General features: G+C 46.4%; 1 protein-coding gene across 2 annotated transcripts in view; it reads left to right on the top strand.

Annotated features, from left to right (window-relative positions):
- The window catches only part of camkk1a (calcium/calmodulin-dependent protein kinase kinase 1, alpha a), a 70,041-nt gene that overhangs the window by 25,517 nt on the left and 18,731 nt on the right, over positions 1-25,793 (top strand). For both annotated transcript variants that reach the window (XM_076275344.1, XM_076275343.1), the window contains exons 3-10: positions 6,665-6,712; positions 7,598-7,651; positions 14,055-14,106; positions 14,445-14,578; positions 21,237-21,273; positions 21,719-21,740; positions 22,661-22,749; positions 24,016-24,215. In XM_076275344.1, the coding sequence (XP_076131459.1) occupies positions 6,665-6,712; positions 7,598-7,651; positions 14,055-14,106; positions 14,445-14,578; positions 21,237-21,273; positions 21,719-21,740; positions 22,661-22,749; positions 24,016-24,215 (636 nt within the window). The remainder of the gene's footprint in view (positions 1-6,664; positions 6,713-7,597; positions 7,652-14,054; positions 14,107-14,444; positions 14,579-21,236; positions 21,274-21,718; positions 21,741-22,660; positions 22,750-24,015; positions 24,216-25,793) is intronic.

Raw genomic sequence — 25,793 nt, 5'->3', positions numbered from 1 at the left:
ACTGTGAACTGGGCCTCAGCTTTAGAACATGAGATACTGTGAACTGGGCCTCAGCTTTAGAACATGAGATACTGTGAACTGGGCCTCAGCTTTAGAACATGAGATACTGTGAACTGGGCCTCAGCTCTAGAACATGAGATACTGCGAACTGGACCTCAGCTTTAGAACATGAGATACTGTGAACTGGGCTTTAGAACATGAGATACTGATAAGGTTTGTGCAGTGTGACTGGGAGAAGGCTGATGTCTGTGGAGAAAGTAAAGGAGGGTTGCACCTCCCCTAGCACTGCTAACAACTGGACATGCTTAATCTAGCACTGAGCACAACCCAGATCCTGACCACCCCTCTTCTTCCCTTGACTTGACTTTGCTCCACCTGTCATTCTACTCTATGCGAGTAGTCCTTATTGCTGCATGTCCTAGTTGCACGATATCTTGATTGTTCCTTTGTTTGTAAGTGGCTTTGGACTTACAGAAAAGTGGATCGTCAGCTAAATGACTAAGTAAATGCAAATGCACCGCATGTAGAAGATGCATTGTTAGAGAAACAGCAGAAAGGACCATGCTAGAATTGAAAATGATCATTGTAGGTTAATATTTGTAAAAGTAAATAAAATAAAATATAATTTCTGAAAAAAAAACAAAAAACCTTAAGCTCCAGCACAACACACAATCCCGGGGTTATTGGCTTGACTTTGACTTTTGATTTCATTTGACTGCTGAAATGGTATAATGTCTTGTCTCATCAAGTGAAACCGCTTTGTCTTCAGTGTTGCTGGCCGCTCTTTAACTTCTCCTTTGCGATCTTTCACCATGTAGCCCACACACACACACACACACACACACACACACACACACACACACACACACACACACAAAGAGAGAGAGACATTCATCAGCACTATCTCATGATGAACCTTTTCCTGCTGTCAGCTGCTGAAAATGCTCTCCTAGCTCTCTTTCTCTCCCTCTCTCTCGCTCTCACTCACTCACTCACTCCCCCCCCCCCCCCCACACACACACACACACACACAAACACACAAACAAACACACACACAAACAAAGTGAAAGTGCTCTAATGACAAAAACTAATTTTGGCCAATAAGACCAGAGAAGCCCTGTGTGCCTGTATGTGTGTGTATGTGTGTGTGTGCCTGTGTGTGGTGTTGTGTTGTGTTGAGTTCTGTCTGCGCGGTGAGCAGTCGAGTGTGTGTGTGTGTATGTGTGTGTGTGTGTGTATTTCTCTCTGTGCTCCTCACTCTGAGGTCATTGAGTGGGAATATCACCCCCGCTGCATCCACACCTCTCCCCCCAGGCCTCCCCTCCCCGTCAGCACCAGCACAGCCAGCACACACCACGGCACTCAGCACCAGCACACACCATGGCACTCATTCAGAGACACCATGGCATTCAGAGACACCACGGCATTCAGAGACACCACGGCATTCAGAGACACCACGGCACTCAGAGACACCACGGCACTCAGAGACACCACGGCACTCAGAGACACCACGGCACTCAGAGCCAGCACACACCACGGCACTCAGAGACACCACGGCACTCAGAGACACCACGGCACTCAGAGACACCACGGCACTCAGAGCCAGCACACACCACGGCACTCAGAGACACCACGGCACTCAGAGACACCACGGCACTCAGGGCCAGCACACACCACGGCACTCAGAGACACCACGGCACTCAGAGACACCATGGCACTCAGAGCCAGCACACACCACGGCACTCAGAGACACCATGGCACTCAGAGCCAGCACACACCACGGCACTCAGAGACACCATGGCACTCAGAGCCAGCACACACCACGGCACTCAGAGACACCATGGCACTCAGAGCCAGCACACACCACGGCACTCAGAGACAGCACACACCACGACACTCAGAGACGGCACACACCACGGCACTCAGAGACACCATGGCACTCAGAGCCAGCACAGCCAGCACACACCATGGCACTCAGAGACACCATGGCATTTAGAGACACCAGGGCACTCAGAGACAGCAGTAATTAGACCAGATGCAGATCCCTGTTGATTTTGGAAGGTAGAAATAAAGGTGAGGGGGATTTAGCACTCGCTACCTACCATCCGTCTCAGGGACTCGCAGCGCCGGGTATTGAGTTGACATTCGCTAGTTTTCCCAAACAGTTCAGCTCTGAAACACTCTAATTAAAATGGATGTTATCTGTGCCGCATGGAGATGATGCTGTCAGGTCTATATTTGTGTCCCTGTCTCTCTGGGCAGTGAGGCTTTGTGGAGGAAATAGTGCTGTCGCAGTGGCTTACTTTTCCATTTAGTTGTGATGCTCTCACTCTCATCCCAGACAGCTGTCCGTAACCTTTATCCTCCCGCTCAGGCCTATATCGGATTGTGCTCTATTAAATCACATTGATTGTTTGGTCTAGCATTTTTCACTCATTTGTTAGAGTGGCTGCTGGGACAGATTAACAAAACAAAAACAAAAAAATTAAAAAAGTGTGTTGGGTTGTTTTTAAATTGGAATAAGCATTTGAAATGGTCTTTGTAATTAAAGAGTGAAAAAATAGCCATTGTCATGAGAGCAGAGTAGACTAGTTATTCCTCAGTTCCACAGTAGGCACCGTGGGGACCGGCAGAGACACTCTCACACATACAGATGAAGCCATTTTATTCCCTTGCTGCTGATCCAGGAACTCTCCTACAGGGGTGTCACAGAGCAGCAATCATTATCATCAGTGCTCTTATGCACAGTGAGAGGGGCTGCCTCCCTTGTGTGTGTGTGTGTGTGTGTGTGTGTGTGTGTGTGTGTGTGTGTGTGTGTGAGAGAGAGAGAGAGAGAGAGTGTATGGGTGTTCGTGCTCATGCATGTCCACAACCCCCATCAGCGTGTTGGCTTAATGTTTTACTGATTTCCTAGAGATGACTAATTGACGGCAGAGCACTCCAGCGCTGGAGAGCCGCTGCACAGGAGATAGCAGGACTTGCCCCGTGTCATTTCCTGTTTCCAACCAACCGCACCCCCCCCCCCTCCCAACACACACGTACGCACACACACACACACACACACACACACACGAATAGCCACACTAGTTCTCTCACTGCTCTTGTGGCTCCCTTCATAGTGTATGTAAGGTGCATGCATTCCCCTGCTCCCCTGTGCACCTCATCCCTGCTGGGGCCTTCATCTGCTGGTAGCCGGTGGCACAAGCTGTTTTCTTTGCTGCCGATCTGAGCCCGTAAAAGCTGCTTTCATGTGAGTGTTTGAGAAGGTGTGTGGCGTGGTGGGTGCGGTGTGGCGTGGCGTGGTGTGTTGGTTGACGTGTGGGGATCAATGCCCAGGAGATGTGCGACAGCTGGATTAAGGGGCAAAGGAAGGGAAGAGAGAGAGACAGACTAACTCTCTCTTTCTCTCACCCTCTCTCTTTCTCTCTCTTTTTCTCTTTATCACTCACCCTCTTTATCTTTTTCCCCACTCTCTCTCTCATATCTTTATTCTGCCTTCAAAGGCGTGTGTGTGCGTGCGTGCCTGTGTGTGTGTGTGTGTGTGTGTGTGTGTGTGTGTGTGTGTGTGTGCGTGTGTGTGTGTGTGCTTGGCCTTCTAGACCAAAGGGGGAAAGCGAGGAGTAGTTCCTCTTTTATTTCCGATAAGAGGAAATTGCCATGTTAGCTCGAATGACTTTTTTTTTATAGTGCGTGATTAGGACAAGGGACCCTCTGTAGATGGGCCTGCCCGTTTCTCACTCATTCTCTCTTCTCTTTTTCCACTTCTGGCACGCACGCACGCACGCACGCACGCACGCACGCACGCACACACACACACACACACACTTTTACTTTTGTTTTGAGCTTGGTATTGAGATTGTAGAACGTTTCAGTATTCACTACTGCAGTGTGCGCTTAGAGACCTCTCAATGCTGACTGACTGAACTGAGATTTCATAGTGTCATTGTTAATAGTCCTTTCTGGAAGAGGCCTTCTCACCCAATAACTGTATTTCACACATGCGTATACAGACACACACACACACACACACACACACACACACACACACACACACACACACACACACACACACACACACACACAGCTCTGTCAGTCGTTTTGATTCTGTCCTCATCTCGTCTCCTGTGCATCTCCTCTTCTCAGAGCAACACACACTTTCACACCCCCAGGGGCTCCCCGCTATCTCCGCCACAGACAGGCAACCCCTATCTCCGCCACAGACAGGCAACCCCCCCCCCGCTGCTCCCGCTCCCTGGAGAGGCCTGCCTGCCTATCGGCTCCTTTGCGCCTCCTCTACCCACATGCCCTGATGGGTCGCCGTGAGACTGAACCCGTCGAGCTGGGTCCCACTCCTGCAGAAAAATATGGAGAGAGAAGAAAACGAAAATGTGCTGCGAGATTTGAAGGAAACAAATGCTCCCCCACGCCACCCACCTCCCTGCCTCCTGAGAATCCCCACCTGCAGCGTGCTGTGGGCTGTGTGCTTGGAGCCATAGCTTGTGTAGGCTGTGCCTTTAAACTGAGCTGCTTTTGAAAAGATTGGGCCTCTGAGTTCTGTTTCTGTCCTGCACACAAAATCGTCTACATTCGCTCTGTTCTCAGATTCCTACTCTGTCTTGTCTTTGTCTCACGAGCAGGGTGTAGACTAAACGCCGTAGCTAGATAGATGTCTAATGGCAGCGTTTTGCAGAGACGCCCAGAGTGCAGGGCTGAGTTTAATTACTGCTGAAGTCTGTGTGTTTATGATGTATGGAGAGCTGTTCCTCTTCGTCTGTCACTGTGTGTGTGTGTGTGTGTGTGTGTGTGTGTGTGTGTGTGTGTGTGTGTGTGTGTGTGTGTGTGTGTGTGTGTGTGTGTGTGTGTGTGTGTGTGTGTGTGTGTGTGTGTGTGTGTGTGTGTGTGTGTGTGTCTGTGTGTGTCTCTGTTGCTGTTGCATGTGAGTCATTGGTGGGGATGGCTGACTGTTCAGACTTTATATACTCTCTGACTGAGAGATAAGAGGTTGAAAAAAACTGACAGCAACAAATCTGTGCCATGCCCAACGTGATAGATGATTTATTTACTTTGGGTTGGAGTGTGTTTTTCTAGGATTGCGCGCTTGCTGTTGCTCACTAGATTGTGTACTGTAGGCTGTGTGTGTGTATTCAAAACCTGTTAATTGCTCAGATAGATAGATAGATAAATGGATAGATAGATAGATAGTTAGGTAGATAGATAGATAGGTAGATAGGTAGATACATATGCTGCACTAATGTAGTATATCTGTGCATGTTTCTCTGTGAATGCTGTTGTTATGTGTGGTCTTCAACATGTGTTGTTGTGGTTGTGTGTGTGAGTGTGTAAATCATTCACAGTGAATGTTGCTGTGTGAATGTGATTATTTTATCGTGTCCTTGACTTTGTGTTTGTGTGTGTGTGTGTGTGTGTGTGTGTGTGTGTGTGTGTGTACGTGTGTGTGTACGTGTGTGTGTACGTGTGTGTGTACGTGTGTGTGTGTGTGTGTGTGTGTGTGTGTGTGCACGTGTGTGTGTGTGTGTGTGTGTGTGTGTGCGTGTGTGTATTTGCGCTCCTCATCTCTTTATTGAAGGCTTCTTTGTGCGCGGCTCACTGTATCCATCAGTGCTGAGACAGAGGGGGATTGCTGCAGTGCAGGACTCACTGAGCATGTGCCAGCAGGGCAGGCTGGGCTCGCAACAGAGTCCACTCCTGTTCCTCCTCTCCTTTCCTCTCTTCTCCTCCTCTCTTCTCTCCTCTTCTCTCATCTCCCTTCTGTCATCCTCTCCTTTCCTCTCTTCTCTTCTGTTCTGTTCATCTTTCCTCTGTCCTCTGCCAACACAGCCTCTCTCTCTTTCTCTTTCTCTCTCTTTCTTTTCCTCCTCTTCAGCTGTCTCCTCCACCGCCGTCTTCTCTTCCTCCCCTTCTCGCAGCATATGGTTTTATTTCTCAAACACGTCCAGTTATGAAGCATCAATTAGGGATACAGAGTCATTCAAATGCAAAGTGGTCTCGTGCCGTGTCCGACCGCTCTAGAGATGAACTGAACACATTGTCTTTATTCAGAGAAAAAGCTCCCCACTTTGGGTGTTTGTATTTTCTTACTTTTGTCTGCAGCTTTGATTTAGTGTTTCATTTAACACACACACACACACACACACACACACACACACACACACACATTTATATTATAAAATATCTGCTCCTGTCTGTGACTGAGTCTTCTTTTGTCACCACCGCTCTCTCAAACGGCGGCAAGCAGCCCTGATCGTTGCTAAGACACAACAAATAAAGAAAAAACAACAAGCACAGGTTGAGTCTGAGCCAGGATGCAGTGCATGCTATGTGGTGCCAATGATGCCACAGTAATAACCCTGACACAGAACAGGTTGTCTCCCATGTAGGATGTTATGGACTATACCAAACTGATATGTTTAACTGCCTAACCCCCCCCCCCCCCCCCAGCGCATGGCGACTGATTTCCTGTGATGTCAAAAACATGAACAAATTAATGGGAGGAAGAGGTGTGTGAAGACAGAGCTACTGAGCAGGCTGACGTGTGTGTGTGTGTGTGTGTGTGTTTGCATGAGTGTGTGTGTTTGTGTGTGTTTGCACTGTGATGGGGATGTCATTAAATGCGCTCTCTCTCTCTGTCTCTCTCCCCTCTCAGGACTGCATGCGGCTGAACCAGTACAAGCTCCAAAGTGAGATAGGCAAGGTGAGTGTGTGTTCGGGGTTGGCCATTATTTATGAGGTGGTTGTGCTTGAGAAAGCCCAGCATACCTGTGTGTGTGTGAGTGTGTGTGCGCACGCGTCTATGTGCCTGTGTTTGTGCGTGCACGTCTGTGTGTGTGTGTGTGCGTGTGTGTGTGTCTGTGTGTCTGTGTGTGTGTGCGCACGTGTGTGTGTGTGTGTGTGTGTGTGAGACTGAGGGTGGCTATGCCGATGAAGGCTCGATTATCAACCCTGAGGGTCAGACTGTAGTCTGTGGAGCTGCCTGTGACTGGTAAGAAAGCGATGCTAAAGATGCAGTGTGTGTATATGTATATGTTTGTATACACGTGCGTGCATCCGTGCGTGTGTGTGTGTTTGCGTCTGTATGTGTGTGTGATGTTAAAGATGCAGTGTATGTGTGTGGGAGCGAGATGATCGAGTGTACCACTGCTTCACCGGTCTGTAATCAAACATTAAAACTGTGTGACCAACCGGATGGGCTTTGGTTTTTAGCCCTATTCAGCCTGTAGGCTTATGACCTCAGGGGCTCTCAGGCACTGTGTGTGTGTGTGTGTGTGTGTGTGTGTGTGTGTGTGTGTGTGTGTGTGTGTGTGTGTGTGTGTGTGTGTGTGTGTGTGTGTGTGTGTGTGTGGTGTGCCAGCCGGTCATCCTGTGCATGGCATTTCTCCATTTGTGTCCAATTTTCCATTCAAAATTTGGCTGGTCAGTCATGAGCTTATGATTCTTATAATGCATGCATCCAGCAAGCTGTCCTCCCTACTGTCACACACAGGAATATAAAGGAAAATATGCAAAAGTCATAATGAATACATTATATGTTATATATATTATTTTCTCTTCCTCATCTCTTTATTATTTTATCTTTCAGGGCTCCTATGGGGTAGTGAAACTAGCCTACAATGAAGACGACGATAAGTATTATGTAAGTCCTTTAAATCATGTATTATCTCTCTTCCGGCTAAACTTAGGCCGTTTTTCTTGTCAGGTTTGCGCCCCTGGCATGATCACAGAGGAAGTGGAAGGACGTTGGTTAGAGCTCTTTGATGTAGCGAGGATGATTTCTTTTTTTTTAGACACACTGCAAATGATATTGTGAAGTGTGGTTCAGTGATGGGCAGAATGCGGAGGGCTGAAGCGTGAAGGAACAGGAACTGAACATGCTGTCCAGACCGTGTGCTGTTGTTTAGGTCAGCTGTTTACCACATTCGCCTTGGTTACTGACTGCCGGGTCTGTGATGACCCGACAGCCGTGCGGCGCTGGCTGGGTGACTGGCTGGCTCGCCAACTGCGTCTCTGGGCTGTGAAGGCGAGGTGTCTGATAGACCCCTGCTCCTGCTCCTGCTCGGCTCTCCCCCCTCCGCCGGCCTCGTTAAAGAGGAATTATGAGCCACCGGTGGGAGTTGAATGGCCTGATGGAGATCCTTGTTTTTCTCAGGGCAAGTCCAAACGGGTTTGTTTGTTCATGTTGTGTGTGTGTGTGTGTGTGTGTGTGTGTGTGTGTGTGTGTGTGTTGTGTTATGAGTCAGTGTGTGTTGTGTTGTGAGTCAGTGTGTTTTGTGTTGTGAGTCAGTGTGTTTTGTGTTTTGTGTTGTGTGTGTGTGTGTGTGTGCGTGTGTGTGTGTGTGTGTGTGTGTTTATGGTTGTGTGTGGGGGCGGATAGGTGGGTCTGTTTTTTTCCAGGTCAGGTGTGATGTCAATGCTAAGTGAGATTACATGGTGCACGACGGACCTTGTCTCCTCTGGCTCTGCCATTTAGCGAGACAGGGAAATGGCCTTTGGACACAAAGCCCTTTTGAGTGCTATTTTCTATTACTGCCTCGCCACTCTCCGCCTCGTCCTCCACTAAAACAGATCTGCCTCAGTCCCTGGAGACCTGCAGAGTGGGAGACGGCCACAGGACAAGAGTGGACAAGAGTGGGCAAGAGGCTACTGAATGCTGAAAATGTTTGGATGGAGAAAGACAGACAAAGGTTTGATGTTGCCAGGAAAGAGACCTGCAGTGAGTGTCCATGACGCTGAATGTAATTTAGGATCCATTTGCAGTGCCACTCCCTCTGCCCCTCTGTCCACTTGTGTGTTCATGCTGCCATTATGGGTAACTTCACAACACACTACTGATAGTGTGATCCCCTAGCCTGACGTTAGTCATACTCAATTCTAGCCAGAATTTGAGTCTGATACTGCTGCATTGGGACGTGACTCTGGAGCTCATGCCTCTGCATAGACCTAACCAATCAGAGCAATGAAATAGCCTGAAGTAAATCCTGTAGGAAGAACACCCACACCATCCTTCTTCTCCACAAAAGCCTTAACATTGTTTTCTATGTCGTTTTGCGCTGTCAATATCTTGTACAACAGACGTGATAGCGAAATCTATATGTTTAGCTTCTAGTGACAGGCTTTTTGTTGCAAACAAAATCGACCGAAGCACGCTCAGGTGACATGATAGACGAGGCACCGTTGCTCATCTGTTCATCATTGTACACAGCCCAACCAACAAACAATTTGATTGGTGCAGTCGGTTCGAACCGCTCTGGTTCGGGCATAGTTGCATCTCAATGGAACAAGTCCAGACCAAACTTCGGGGTTAGGGTTGGGCTGACTTTCCAGGCTAGTGATCCCCTTATTTATAATGGCATTTCATGCACTTCCAATCTTTTTTTTTTATCCCATAACATTTCAGAACCAGAGTTTTCATATTGACAGGTAAATGGATTTGTTGACCTGTTTAACCTGCATACCAGGCTACCATCTTCATCATCGATAACTGGGGGTAGTTTTGAAAAGGGATGAAGCGTAAATGTCACATCCTTCCTTTCCTCACGGCATGTGCCGAGCCCTAACACATGCAGGCGCCCTGTCGCCACACTGTCCCTGCTCTGCCTCCACCCGCCGCCATCCATCTGGGGCTGGAGCTGAGGCCGCGCCATGGTGTATTGATCTGGCTCCATGTGCCTCTGTGCTCAGTCACAGATCACAGATCAGCAGCCCATGCGCACTAACTCATGCACTCAGTCAGCCCCCCATCAGTCCTCCTGCGACTCGCATGCCACAGTTGGTACTCGCTCAGTAAATACAGCTACTGCATTAGATGAGGATGAGAAGAGGCTGAGGAAGAAGACTGGACTGGACTGGACTGGACTGGACTGGACTGGACAGGACTGGATTGGATTGGATTGTCTTTAAAGATCCAGGGGGCAAGTTGGTTTGTCAAGTAGCCAGCACAATACACTTGATCAACATAAAAGACAGTTGATAAGGACATAGTATACATATTCAAATGAGGGTATGTGGGAAGGGTATGTGGAAAAGGGGGTAGGTTGATGATTGACGTTTAAAGCCTCTTAATTGAACAATCACATGGATCAAGGAGTCCATGAGTGTGATCTGAGGCAGGGATTACCAGAAGGTGGAGTCTGTGATTCCATGCTGATTGGCTGGACACCTTCTGGCGGCTGTTCCTGATTGGTTGAAAACTTGCGGGACCTGACTGGTTGGGTGTCAGCACCTCATATTTATCTGTTCCGCTGGTTGGGGCTAGCCTGGAAATCCAGACCCAAATCAAGAGAGATTAAGGGTCTGGCTATGAGTAATGAAAATAGCCCAACTCGAGGGGTGGCACCAAGCACGCATTTGGGGCTAGTCCACACATACCAAACCGATCTTTTTTTCCTCTGTCTTCCCTGCAATCGTATCAAGAATATTTGCGTCCAAACAGATCCATCTCAACACGACTCAACACGTTACTTCATATCCCAGCACAAATTAATTTAAACTTACACTGCACTTCCCTAATAACTTCTGACTAGTGTTCTCGCGTCACTGACAGTAGCTAGAATGCATCAAGAAAACAGGGAAAACACTGTTCAGTCCACCAAGTCATAAGCTATTGGCGCTGCGCAGCACCAGTTGTGATATTTATCCTACTGAGTGTAATCGTAGGTAATGTCATGTATGACTTATTGTTAGGCAATACTATAAGTGTCAAGTCCAGGGCAGCTGAGGTGTGGCGATGACATCATCAATACGCAAGTATGCGGTTTCGCCGTCCAAACGAACTCGCAAGGGCTACGGTTTCAAATTTTTCCACCCTGGGACCAGGTTTCAAAAAAGTGCGGTTTCGGGCAGTGCGTTTACAGGATTCGTTTGGACAATGTAAAACCTGTGCGTTTAACCCAAAAAGCGTCTCCGCGCGGACGGGACCTTGAAAATATCACTACACACAATTGGATAACACTACGACCAATGTTTACTGACTGACTTTGGACTTTGACGTAGCAGCACTGTAATCGTCTGTTTAGCTCGCCTCTGGCCCGCCTATATCAGATACACCGATGTGATTGGTGCAGCTCGGCTCCAAGGGCATGGGTAATGAGCATCATTACTGATTGCCAGAGTGACTCGCTGAGCAATGTATATTGTTTGGCTTGTCAGAAGTTGATTCCAAAGAAAATGCACACACATACATAATTAATCTATTTATTCTCTTAGCTAAATTTCACATTCATAAATGTAAGTTTATTGGTAGCAAGCCCTCTTATGGCCTATAAGAATGAGCTTAAACAGTACATTAATCAACTTCAATTCTGTCATAACCCTAAAGCAATACGAACTGTTACAGTAGTAGCCTGTACATTTTGTTTTGGTTGAGGTTTGTGATCTCTTATTATAACCTTCCCTAGCGTCTGAATTGCATACATGGTTTTTTGTCTTTATCTATGTAATGTTGAATTTTTGATGGTACCATCGTGAACTTTAACTTGTACTATGTTTGTTGATGTATCAATGCTTATTCATAATAAAAAAACAAAAATTAAAAAAAAGAGTGACTCGCTGAGCAAATTCAAATTGTGCTCTCGCGAGAACTCTGGAGTTCCAGGGCAGGTTGGGGCACTCACAGAAGAACATGCTGTAGTGACGGGTGATAAAAAATATGAACAGTTGTGTAAGATATTGTGTAATGTGAGGAAAAATTTGTATATATTTCCGATATACTACACTCTGGGGGCATATTCGTGAGCTCCCATGTACATGCCCCCAGAGTGTAGCGCTGTAGCTGCCTGACTACATTAGCTGCTGGCTGTAGCAACTTGAGCTACAGTAGGTAAAACCGATTGTTTTCGTTTTTTCTGTACCGACAGTACTCAGTGATGTTGAGAAGCGAAGATCTATGAGAAAACTCATCGGATTTCTCCTTTAAGACTAAGATAAATGCTCTTAAGTTGCTCCTTAGTTCTACTGTACAACTCTCTGACATAGCTGTTCTATACTACCTTCTATTCCGTGATCCCCAAGCGTATGACTGGAGGCTGGATCTTTAGACGGGTCAGCTAGCTTCTGACCAATGAAAAGAACTTGCTCATCGTTAGTATAGAGTTTACCAAGGACTCTAATAGCAATTCAAAACTGACCTACAAAACGTCATTCACACGTTGGATGTTAATGCAAAAACTCAAGAATTTATAGCCTACTCTTTGTAAGTCCTACCACACACACAGGCACACACACACACACACACACACACACACATGCACACTGGGCACTGGCTAACTCCTTGCAATGTCTTCTCACACACGCCCACTCCCGTGTTCATAAGTGGGGGGATTAATGTAATAATTACCAGGCCCTCCTTGCTTACTCCCAGCAGGCCGTGAGTAGTCCTCACCTCCCCTAATGTCTAATGACTTGTTAGTGCCTAAGCTGACTTCAGCAGTTGACTGCAGTGCGCTCTGAGGCGATGGCCTCCACTACGCTCCGCTCCCCCTCTGTAGGAGGTGCTGGGCTGATTCCCCCTCCCCCTCTGTAGGAGGTGCTGGGCTGATTCCCCCTCCCCCTCTGTAAGAGGTGCTGGGCTGATTCCCCCCTCTTCTCTGTAGGAGGTGCTGGGCTGATTCCCTGGTGGTGGCCCGCAGGGAAGCTGCTAAAGCTGCTAGTGTTACTGATTCACTTCTCTCTTTCTCTCAATGCTGATCTTTCCTAAACTGCATTATTTTTGCCTTGACATAATCCCCAGTTCTCTAAAACTGTAGAACAACCCCCCCCCCCCCCGAAAAGAAAAACACACCCTCTCCTCCCCCATCATCATCAGCTTGCTATAAAGACTTGTACTCCTCTCAAAGCTGTAGCCGTTCTTGAGGTGGAAAGGTCTTTGAAGTTCGTTTTTGATCGAAGTTCCATTTGATGAATATTTCAAGTTGACTTCACTAGCCATTACAGCGACAGCATTCGCACAGCACCAGAGAAAAAGATTGTTTCTAACGTCGGCCGTATCCATTCACCGCATTGTAATTAAGATGCCAAAAAACGATCAGTAATTATGCACATAAACAGACCCACAAAAATAGAGTTCGCTTTGTGTTTTTCCTGTACAGGAAAGTAGAGAGCTCAAATTCACCAAACCGCAGTTTCAGCGACATTCAATACGAGACCCACTGTCGACATGTCGCCATTAGACCTGACCAGAGCTTTTGAATGGAGCCTTTTGTTTAGCGAGCCCAAGTGTATTCTGCAGGTGCAGGGGATTAGCATCTTCCTCGAGAGACTAATGACAGGCCGGACACAGCTCCCCGCTCCTCCTCAGGTGCTTCACAATCAGCAGGTGGACAACACTCACATGTTGCCCCAGAGAATAAGGATTTGCTCTGGACTTGCTAATAATAATGATCGCACAAGTGACCATTTTGGAGAACGGAGAATTAGTGACATTCTTAATACTGTTGTGGTGGCAAATTTACCCTGGGTGTGGGTATGTATTTTTGATGCATATTTGGACTGAGACATTTGGACCGTCATACATCAACCACTGTCAGTCAATTTCCTTATTTGCTTGTGCAGTCACACACACACACACACACACACACACACACACACACACACACTATCCCACCCCCACCGGAGCTGCAGTGTGAATCTTAAGTGGTGCATTAGGATTGCAAAATGAGTCGGTTGCCACACTTGATTGAGGCTTCTAAAAGCTTTTCCCTGATTAGGCCGCCAAGGCTGCACGTCAGTCAGTAGCTTACGCAACACACTTGAAAAGTTCACTGTGTACAGGCATGCATTTAACATTGCATGGCAAAACAAAATGTTTACTTTATACAAGTGTTCAATTACTTCCGCATTAAAAAGCTAATATATTTTGTGGTGAAAGCAGGCACTGTATGTCATAGGTATAGTGGGCTTTTGAGTAGGATATAGCTGCCCTATCATTGTCATCATTCACTGAGATGTAATATTGGCCTCAAGTGGCCCTTTTTTGATGTGATATATTCGAGGCGACTTACAGTATTGCACAGCAGTGGTGAATGTGCATGTTTCGTTTGCAGGCAATGAAAGTGGTGTCGAAGAAGAAGCTGATGAAACAATGTGGATTCCCCCGTAAGTCTCTAATCTCATCATCATAATGGCTTCATCTGTCTTGTTTGTGGAATTTCGCTCCTGATATTGTTAATCCTCTGTAAATTGAGACAACATTCACTGACTAGAGATGAGTAAAAGAGGTGTCAGATTCAGAGTACAGAAATAGTGGAGAGACAGGATTGTTTAACTAAACTGTGTGTGTGTGTGTGTGTGTGTGTGTGTGTTTGTATGTGTGTTTGTGTGTGTGTGTGTGTGTGTGTGTGTGTGTGTGTGTGTGTGTGTGTGTGTGTGTGTGTGTGTGTGTGTTTGTATGTGTGTGTGTGTGTGTGTGTGTGTGTGTGTGTGTGTGTTTCCAGGCCGTCCACCTCCCCGAGGCCCAAAAGCAGCTCAGGGGGAGCAGCCCAAAGTTCTAGGCCCCTTGGAGCGGGTTTACCAGGAGATCGCCATCCTCAAGAAACTGGACCACCTCAACATAGTGAAGCTGGTGGAGGTGACTTCAAGTCTTCTCTCTCTCTCTCTCTCTCTCTCTCTTTTTCTCTCTCTTTTTCTTTCTTTCTCTATCTCTATCTATCTCTCTCTCTCTCTGTCTCTCTCTCTCTCTCTCCCAGCCCCACACTCATTACTGCCAATGAGCTTTTCATCAAGTCAGCTTTTAATATTCATACATTCATACAAAAAAGACAGAAAAAACATCAAAGGATTCTTCGTTTGTGTGTCAGTGCAAAGGCAAAAGCTGCTCTGCATATGCGGGGCGGGGCGGGGAGGCGGCTACTTGAAGCAGCTTGCGATGTGATGAGTGTGAAACGAGAGGGATGGAGAGATTTGGACTGACTGCGTGAGGGGGGGAAATAAGCCGGCGCTGTAGCCCCCCCCCCCCCCCCTGGAGAGGAAGCTTCAATCACTTCAGCCTAAATGTAGTAAGCCCATGGAGGTATATAACTGGAGAGAGTGACTAAGTCCCGCCCTCCATACAAATGAATGGTGGAGGCTAGGCTAGTAAATCCGGCCAATTCATAGTCAACTAGTGCAGTGCCCGTTCAAACATGCCATTCCTAAAGAAAACCCGTAGCTCAATTATTAGGTATGCCTGCTTTAAAAAATAGGATGATAGGGAAACATCATTCCAGCTAAGCATTCAATAATGAATACTGAATATTGTAATATATTAGCCTATAATTAATGTGGCCTCTAATAAATTTAGGCATGGCTGCATGTGACATTTCTACAGATCAGAATGACATAATGACAACTGTTTTGAGTTAAGGCTAAATGTGTATAGCTTACTGAATAACTTCCTAATGCTATTCGAAGCTTGCACATACTTTTATTTTGAGTGGTCACTACATACCCGTGTTTGATGGCGTGATAAGTGCCGTCGCTCAGTCTGCAACTTGTCTAACGTTAGCTATGTGGCATTAGCCTATAGCTCGTTTCAATTTGGGACCTTGCAGTCGGAATTGTCGTTTTAGTCAAAGTCTCTTGAAAGTCCAAAGTAGCCTGGGCTATTCGAGTGGTCACTACATACCCGTGTTTGTTGTCGTGTTTTTGCAAGTAATCATCTTATGCAAGCAAACTGCATACAGGGAGTCTTTATTGTTGAGGTGAGACATGAGAATCATCTTGCATCTTAACCCACAAGCGGCTCCCGAGTAATCCGTTTAAATTGCGACTGACTATCATCAAAGTGAGACCTAGCAGAGCCCGTTCTCTGGACCTAGCTACTGTCAGTACACGATCCATGGGGTGGAGCTCCCCTGAAACTGGTCCCCTTGGAAACAGTGCAGTGCAGCGATAAACATCCTACGTAAATAAGCATATTTTGTAATATGCATTCAAAAATCTTCAAAATCGAGAGTGCACACCTTTGTGCCACGCGCGAGCCACATACGAAATCTTAGGTCAGTCTGTCAAACGGTCAGCGAGATATGCATGCCACAGACACACACACACACACACGGACACACAGACGCTTCTTGCTTTATAGATAGATAGATGCCATCTTGAACACTGGGGTTCGGATCCAGCGCCAGTCGGCTCTGACCATGCGCCAAGTTACAAAGCTGGAAATGACGCATGGACCAACGTCGATTTTTATTGGATATTCTGTAAAAAGAGAGTCGTCCTCCAGTAAGAGGGTGGCGATAATGCACATACTGTAAAGTCCTTGCCTCATAACAAGAAGAAGAAAAAGTTGCTCGGGAACGCGCATGGAGTCCGAGTGGAGTCGCCCTGAAGCGCAACTTAATTTCATTGGATAACAGCGGCTCTAACTAAGAGCGCTCTGCCTGCTGTCCTGCTGCAAATATGCATTCGAACATGACATGAAATATCCGTAGTCGAACTATAAATAAACTATTCGGTTTTTAGTGCCAAGTGTAGCGCATTTTTACAGTCTATGATTAGTTTGTTTTTTATTTTATTGTTTGCCATCTCATAGCGGGTGCTCTAGCCCTAATTAAAGCGATCGAAGAGGAGAAGCGAGAGAAACAGAGCAGGACACAGGTAACGATGGAATGGGATGGGGGGCAGACTAATGAAGGTGGAGATGGAGCGCAGGGGATAAAAGAAAGAACGAGACAGAAAAGACTGCGCGAAGAAAGCGAAAGTATGATGGATTGGGAGACAGACTGCCCAAAGCCACAGTGCGTTGTCTGCAGTGAGATGCTACCTAACCATACTAATGTGGTTCTCCACTGTTTTTTGTAACGTGAGAGCTCATAGACCAGTTGCACATTTTGATTATGTTATCATGTAGGGCGGCTAATTAAACAACGATGCCTGGAATGCGTCAATAGAATGAGTTACTTTTTTATGTGTTGGATGGTGGGGGTACGCGAGCCGAGTCAGGATGTAGAAGGTGGTCCGCGGGGAAAAAAGTTTGGGAACCGCTGCTCTAACGTATTCTAGCGTTGGCCCATGACCAAATCAAGCCAATAATAGCCAGTAGCCACAATAATGACTGGAGCCAGAGCCCTCAATAGCCACCCTGTTTTGAAAATAATATTGAAGATATTCAATATTATTGAAGATAGTATTGAAGATAACGCACAGAACGGTCAGCCTTAGCTGACAATTACGTCCCCAACTCATCTAAAATGTGGTGTCTTTACTTTGAGTTGTACACCGCAGACGGTAAAGTAGTCCGCAGACAACATTAAAGAGAATGTTGTCTGCGGACTCAGCAAAAAACAGTTTACTTACGCATCCACGACATCCAATCTTCGCGCTCACCTGTGGAGTTACCATCCAAATGAGGCAGCGGTGTCAGAGGCACAGTAGACGGCCAGAGCATCGCCAGGCGTCCAACATCGTATGATTGCATATTTTCCGTAAATCCTAAATTATGTCCGGGGTCTGCTATTTACTTAGGCTGCAAAGCACAGTTATTTATTTGAGGTAGGCTTATTCGAGGCAGACCTTTATTTCTTACATTGTACGTTATTGTGAGACATGCGTTTTGTTTGGAGCGGCATACCAGGCTATCAAACGCAGACGATTTTCGGTTTTGGTATGGGATTTATTTTACTTTTTGACTTTTATTATATAGTTAAATGTTGAGACTGATGGGCATTTAAATCTAGAGGGTATTTGATGATCACTGTAAAGTTTCGTGTAGTTGAAAAAGTGTTGGAATTTCCAGCAGTTTATTGCGAGACAAGGCCTTTCCTTCATTCATTGAACGTGTGCTGTGCTCTAATGGAAACCTTATGGCATAGCGAACTAGCCTAAATTGAGTTTTTTTTTTTTTTAATTATGCATGGTTTACTTTTTATTAAATTCGTAGGCTGGAATGCCTCGCGGCAATAATTGTGTTTAAATGTAGTAGCCTAGTGCTTCAGCCTCTGGCAAGCTCCAAAGGGGGGCGGCTATAGGTTGAGAGCAACGTGTTGGAGACCCATGGTGTAACGAGACAAGGTCTTTATGCCGCTGTTGTGTAATTTATTGTCTTTAATCATGTTTAGTCAAGTCAAGTCAAGTCAGATTTATTTGTATAGCGCATTTAACATGCACAGAGTGCAACCCAAAGCGCTCCACATATAAGACATTGTCATTGACACAGACTAACAAAGACAATAGATGCCGGACGGAGCGGCGTAGTCGCCAGCGTACCCGTGACACCAAGACATACAAGACATACAACAAACAAATTAATAAATAAAATAAAATAAAAATAAAACTAGTCCAATTTCAAACCGGCTGAAAATGTCCAAGGGCAAAGATGACCCGCGTGAAAACTGCGCACAGCTGTGTCTTCACGATGCAACACCAACAAAGTTCTTTATAACTGACCAACCCGGAGAATTCACTGGCAGTCTGGAGAGCACTGGGAGGACAAGACAGTCCGAATTTGTGATTGGCGACCCTGCTGATTGTCAGCTCGGTGGTCCTAGACAGTGACCATTTGTTGTTTCATGGTTGACGCTGTCATCAGAGTTTCTTAGCACTCAATCCAGACTCCAGGCACCTGTAGATGCTAGCATGGCAGCTCGGTGGTCGTGGCAGCTGCAGATCTCTTGCAGATTGACGTTAGGCCCCCTTGCTGAGCAATCCCTCCGTCCAGACATTGGATGTGCATCGTCACGGATGGATGAGGGACTTCAGAGACATAAGGCAGGCTAGCCAAGGCGCTCATCAGCCCAATGGAAGCTGGTTATAACGTTAACTTGACGTTGATGGTGTCAGCCGAGTTTGTTAAACAGAAAAAAAGACTAAGAATAACACAAAAACGATCGAAAATAACATGAAGAAAGAGTAATTACATTTAACTAGAAAAATAAATACAAAAAATTAACAGAACATTACATAAAATTACGAACATTACATAAATGTAAACAAAAACATGATACCAGACGGGGCGGCTTGTCTCGCCAGCGTCCCCGTAACCTAGCAACCCGGAACAAACAACAACGAAACAAGATCAATAACATTTTCTTTATTTGTCATATGATGGATAAACAACCATAATATGCACGTCTTCTCATAGGATCCTCAAGAAATACGCACTGAATAACGTTTGGCTTGTCTCGCCAGCGTCCCCGTAACCTAGCAACCCGGAACAAACAACAACGAAACAAGATCAATAAAATTTTCTTTATTTGTCATATGATGGATAAACAACCATAATATGCACGTCTTCTCATAGGATCCTCAAGAAATACGCACTGAATAACGTTTGGCTGTAGCCGCCAGATAGGTACCCGCCCACCAACATGTACTGTACGCGCATGAGAGCTCGTGCCCAACACGAATTTTCGTGCATGGAGCTGGTTCCAAATGCTCCATGCAGCGCCATATTTGAACATGGCGTATGCTAACATGCCGAAGCTAATCTGCACGCTCTTGACCCCCTGAGTAAGCCTCATCAGTGCAGGAGGGGGGGGGGGTGTTAAGAAAAGAGAGAGAGAGAGAGAGAGAGAGAGAGAGAGAGAGAGAGATGACTGCTTTGGCAATACGCATGTCTTATTTGTCATGCCAATAAAGCATTGTTTGAATTTTGAATTTGAATTTGAGAAAGAGAGAGAGAGAAAAGCAAACAAAAACTACAAAGCACGATAAAGAGAGTAAGAATTTGAAATGAAATGTGTAAGAACTTCAACATCCTTATTCCTTGTGATATTCTTTTTGTTCTTGCTTTAGCACCATGCCAGACGGAGACTTACTAAACTTATTCATTTATGCTGATCAAGACATTCATGTTAGAGTGAACCAAAACATCAGTGATACAGGGATACACAAGTAAAGGACAAAATTAAAGAAATGTACAATAAATGTTTTATGTTTTACTGACATTGTCACAGACACTTCTCCAGGGGCAAAATGAGTCCGTAGACAAAGAGATTGCTCTCTCTCTCCCCCTCTCTCTTTCTCTCTCTCGCTCACTTACTTACTCACTCACTCACTCACTCAATCAGTCACACACACACACACACACACACACACACACACACACACACACACACACGCAGACACTCCCTCTTCTCCCTCTCTCTCTCTCTCCATCTCACTCACTCAGAGTAATGTACTGACTTCTGACACACTCACTGGACACAATAGAAACAGCCCCGGGGTCAGGTTGGCTCCTTGAAACACTACAGTGTTTAAAATATATCTTATGATCTAAGTTCCAGTTGGCTAAAGGTGCTAATAGGTGAAACACCTGTGGGCCTCTTGTAAAGAAGATCTGATGACTGTCCACACGATCAATCCTACCTTGTGGAAATAAAGCAGTGACCTCCAGGGTCCATTTAGCAGTCATTTCCAGCCTTGGAAATGACTACAGGTTCTCTTCTCGCCTCAAAGTAATGGTGTACAATGATTAGAGCCTAAGTACAGTAGATGAGAGAGGGATAGAGAGAGTGATAGAGAAAGAGAGAGAAAGAAAGTGCAAGAGAGGGACAGAGAGAAAATGAGAGAGTGAGGGAGAGAGAGAGAAAGAAAAAGTGCAATATAGAGAGAGAATGAGAGAGAAAGACAGAGGTCTGATAGACTCTGAGACTCTTTTGCGCCGCTGGTCTAATGACACTGATGGGGTCTGTGTTAATGGGCCTCTGGGTGCTGCCCCCCCACCTCCATCTCTCACAGCTCACAAGGTGTCCCTCTCTCTGACCTCCATTAATAAAGCACATCAGTCTCATGAAAGGCCTTGACCTGGTCCAGTGCTCCATGCACAGTGGAAGCAGGTGTCATTATACAGTAAGGAAGAGAGTTAGCATGTTTGAAAGCATTCTGGGAACTGTAGTGATTTTCGTGATGTAAATATAAATAATAAAGTGCCAGGAGTAAGTGCAAAGAGGTCAAGATATAGTTCTCCATTAGAAATTATCATCTTTCTTGCAAAATCGGATAACTCACAAGTTTTAAGCCTTTGTCACATAAAAGTCACATTATTTGTAAGACCTTGACATGTATAGTTTGTCCTGGAAGTCTGGGCCTCCATTAAAACACTGGTGCTCAGTTTTAGCACAACATATTTTTAGCTGCTGGCCCCATTTGCACCTTATTAAAAGTCTGATGTCCCTTCGGATAACCCACTTGTGGAGCCTAGTCGAGCGAGTGGAACCGCCTCTCAGCTTGTTGTCAACAGGCACACGATTGACCGCTCTTTTCCCCAAAAGAATCACCTTCTTACACAATGCCATTTGTTGCAGGTTCTTGACGCCCCAAGTGAGGACAAACTGCACATGGGTACGTATGCTCTCTTTCTTTTAGCAACAGTTATCTTTGCATTGACATTTATTCATCTGGCAGACACTTGTATCCAAGGCTACTTACAGCAATAGAATAACATTTAAGCTACATAGCTACATCACAGAAAGCTATGGCAGTACTACTGAAATAAATAACAGCTCCTATATAGTGGGATTAATATGAGCACTGTGTCAACAGCTTATTGCAGTTCCTCTGGACTGCAGCCTTATAGTGGGGGTGGCTGTGGTCATCGTGATGTTGGTTTAGTCGGCGGAATGTCTAAATGCTGTAATGGCTACTCCAGGGGGGCTCTTCATGGCTGCTTCAACACAATTAGAGGATTACAGCCACCGTGGAGAGATGAGGTGGCTTTTAATGGCTAGGGGGGCTCAAACACGCATTTATATATCTCTCTCTCTCTCTCTCTCTCTCTCTCTCTCAGTGTTTGAGCTGATGCAGAAGGGGTAAGTATCCTGGTTCTTGTTGATAAATAGTGAAGGTAATGTAATGTCCTCCTTTACAAGCATCTGGCCCTCCGCTCTCTCTCCCTCTCATCCTCCTGAGAAGGGATTACATGCGTCTGTTTTCATCCATACATTTTTGCTTTTACATTTTTTTCCCTGTGCCGTGCAATACTTCACTTCCCATTAATTTCTTGCCATTATTTGTAATCAATTTTTATGTTCTTTTTTTTTTGCTTGTCCAGAAATGATTGGGTGCAGAGCTTCATTTAATTTTCCCATTTCGGAGGCGGAAAAAGAAACCTTTGTGATGGTGAAAGGGCTTTCTGAAATTACAGCGCTGTTGTTGTTTCCATTTGTGGAAAGCCCGATTCTAATGTGCCTTTTTTGTCTCAATGGGAAGGCAGCTTTTTTTTTCTCATCGCATGGGTTCAAGCCGGAACCAGGGCCCAGTGGTATTGTTTGGTTTTCCGTCCGATTGGAACCAAGAGCGCTGTGAAAAGAAACCGTTCAATTTCTCCTCCTCTGCATAATAATTGAACGGATTTTAACTGTCTGGCTCTCTGTCCAATCTCTATGAAACTGCGAATGTGATTACATTTGGGAGGCCTTTGTTTCCAGAGATTGTTGTATTGTGTTTTTATTCAGCAAAATGCAGTGTGCTTGGCTGCTCTTTCGGCTCTGTCCCCATGCACTAGTGCTGATCCTATGTATTATTTATGACTGAGCTGGGCCTTTGCACTGAGCATGGCTGTTTCTATGAGCCAGCTAAGCTGTACTGACATGGCACAATATGCACGTTTGGGCCTCCTGGGGCAAAAGACAAAGTAAACACTTGTTTAAAACAAAACAACTTTTAAATTCACTTTTCATCCTTTTCTCCCTCCCTCCCTTTCTCTCTCTCCCTTTCCCTCTCTCTGAAGACCTGTGATGGAGGTACCCACGGACAGCCCCTTTACTGAGGAGCAGACGCGTCTCTATTTTAGGGACATGGTCCTCGGCATTGAGTACCGTAAGACGACACACGTGCACGCACAAACACACTCAAGCAGGGTTTAGCAGATAAATATGACTCAGAACAGGGCCAGGGGGAGCCTCCGCCACATTCATCATCTCCAAACGCAGCCGTATTTGTTTTGGCTCTGCCTGCTTAATTGTCTGCTCGTTTATTAAGCCAAATGGCGGGGGTGGTGGTGTGATGTGATGTGTGTGTGTGTGTGTGTGTGTGTGTGTGTGTGTGTGTGTGTGTGTGTGTGTGTGTGTGTGTGGTGTGGGGGGGGGTTGTTTGGATGGAGTCCTGAGCACCGCCCTGGCAGTTTCTTCCGTGGATGTCTCACGATGCCCCTTATTAAACATCTCACTCCATAGGCCCTTCATCAGCAAGCGTGAGTCATAGGAACTGTGTGTGTGTGTGTGTTTGTGTGTCCCTTAGAGGTTCCTCTCAGCCCGCCACGTGAGCCCATTTTCAAAAGGCTCGACTGACCGCATCGACTGGCTGCTTTTTTCTTCTTCCTCTTAACAATCAGATGCGCTTGATTGAAAGTTGGTGCTTCACTTATTTTTACATTCAGTGTGCTTGGATGGACAGATAATAGAATACCGCTAAGAATTAGCGCTGAACTCCACAGTGCACAGAAGCAAGCATGTATGCTCATTAGCCACAGATGAGTGGGTCGATGACCTTCGACCCCATTCCCTACTACTTTGCTTGGCTTGTGCCAACATGATAAATCCGTACTACTTGCCCAATTATAATCATTATTGTAGTGAAAATGGCTCGCTGATTTGAACATCTTTTTTTGTTGTTTTATTTCATTTTCTGATGGCCAGAGAGGACGGTCACTAATTTAAACGGGTGTCTCAGAGCACCCGAAGGACATTGTGTTTGATTAAGGTTCTCGAGAGGCACAGGTCCCCCACCCCCACTTAACCAATCAAACACTGTGTTTGTCTGAGTGGGTCAGGGTGACCTGGCTGAGGGCTCTAAAGTGCCCTTTAGAAAGGCACCAACCCACTCACCCCCCCCCCCCCCCCTTCAACACACACGCACATACATACACAGTCCTCAGTAGAGAGTGTTATGGAATACAAGCCCCCTGCTAGTTCGTGGAGGTGTTAATCACTCTCCCTCTCTCTGCAGGATGCCATAGTGTCTGGTTACTAATTGTTTTGTAATTTGCAGCCGGGCTAGTCGATGCATGAAGTGTTTCCGTCGAGTGCGTGCGGTCAAGTGTTGCTTGTTTTTCTGTCAGCTTGTTCTCTTGTGTCGCCCCCGCAGTGCACTACCAGAAGATCGTCCACCGGGACATCAAGCCGTCCAACCTGCTGCTGGGCGACGACGGCCATGTGAAGATCGCCGACTTTGGCGTCAGCAACCAGTTCGAGGGCAACGACGCGCTGCTGTCCAGTACTGCCGGCACGCCGGCCTTCATGGCGCCCGAGACCCTCTCGGACGTGCGCAAGAGCTTCAGTGGGAAGGTGTGTTTGTAGTTGTGTGTGGCTGTTACATGTGTGTGTGTGAGAGTGTGTGTGTGTGTCTGTGTGTGTGTCTGTGTGTGTGTGTGTGTGTGTGTGTGTGTGTGTGTGTGTGTGTGTGTGCGTGTGTGTGTGTGTGTGTGTGTGACTCTGTAGCCTTTTCAGAGGTATTGTAACTCATCTGGACTATGCATTGTTTAAAGTGTTTTGAAAAGCATTCAGAGAGAGAGAGAGATAGAGAGATGTATAGCCCCCACCCCCCCCCCCCCCCCCCCCCCCCACCCCCCTCCAACCCCGACACTTTCCAGACCCTCTCACAGCAGTACAGAGGCCCGTAGGGGACACACAGGCCTGCTACAGCCTCAGGGCCTTTGGAGAAACAGAAGGGATAAGAAGAGACAAAGACAAAAAGACAGACCGACAGAGACCAGAGAATTTAATGAGTTCAAAGTGAGACAAAGGGAGAGAGAGAGCTGGATAGAGGGAGAGAGAGAGATGATAGAGGGAGAGAGAGAGCTGATAGAGGGAGAGAGAGAGCTGGATAGAAGGAGAGAGAGAGATGATAGAGGGAGAGAGAGAGCTGGATAGAAGGAGAGAGAGAGCTGAATAGAGAGAGAGAGAGAGCTGGATAGAGAGAGAGAGCTGGATAGAGGGAGAGATGATAGAGGGAGAGAGAGAGCTGGATAGAGGGAGAGAGAGAGCTGGATAGAGGGAGAGAGAGAGCTGGATAGAGAGAGAGAGAGAGAGCTGGATAGAGAGAGAGAGAGGGAGCTGGATAGAGGGACAGATGATAGAGGGAGAGAGAGAGCTGGATAGAGAGAGAGAGCTGGATAGAGGGAGAGCTGGATAGAGGGAGAGAGAGAGCTGGATAGAGGGAGAGAGAGAGATGATAGAGGGCGAGATTGAAAGAGTGCTGGATGACCACTTTGTTTTCCGGGAACTTGTTTGTGTTTGTGGACCTTTGGTCATAATCCCTTGTAGCTGGTTGATTAAAGGATTTGGTCTTCTCTGGCATTTGGTCAGTTTGGTCCAGATGACCTGTTTGAGCACGGCGATGCCTCTTTCCCTCTTGTCTCTGGCTGTGTGAACACACTTGCCTTTGGGCGTCTGCCCAGCGTCCCCAGTAAATGTTTAAATATTCTGATTACCGCCAAAGATCCTTGATTAATCCTCTCTGTTACCACCATTGAAATGCAGCTGCCACATCTGCCGAATACCAAGTAGTCCTTCAGAGAGCTCGCCTGTTCTTTCATATGTGAATGGAAGTGTGTCAATATGTGTGTGTGTGTGTGTGTCAGTATTTTGTGTGTGTTTATCAGTGTGTGTGTGTGTGTGTGTGTGTGTATGCTAGTATTGTGAACAGTGTCTCTGATGTCCTTGCATGTGCGTGTGTGTGTTTGTGCGTGTATGGGCGCTTGTGTGTTTGTGTGTGCGTGTGTGTGTTTGTGCGTGAATGCGCGTGTGTTCACGCACGTGTGTATGTGTGTGTGTATGTGCGCGTGTGTGTGTGTGTCTGTGTGCGTGCGTGCGTGTGTGTGTGCGTGTGTGTGTAGATAGATAGATAGATAGATAGATAGATAG

The sequence above is a fragment of the Alosa pseudoharengus genome, unplaced genomic scaffold (assembly GCF_046254945.1).
Source record: "Alosa pseudoharengus isolate Yale_2024_CS ecotype anadromous, Long Island Sound unplaced genomic scaffold, YU_APseudo_1.1 YU_APseudo_1.1_scf_8, whole genome shotgun sequence".
Lineage (NCBI taxonomy): Eukaryota > Metazoa > Chordata > Actinopteri > Clupeiformes > Clupeidae > Alosa > Alosa pseudoharengus.
The sequence above is the reverse complement of the archived record's forward strand: the minus strand, read 5'-3'. Positions and strand labels throughout refer to the sequence as shown.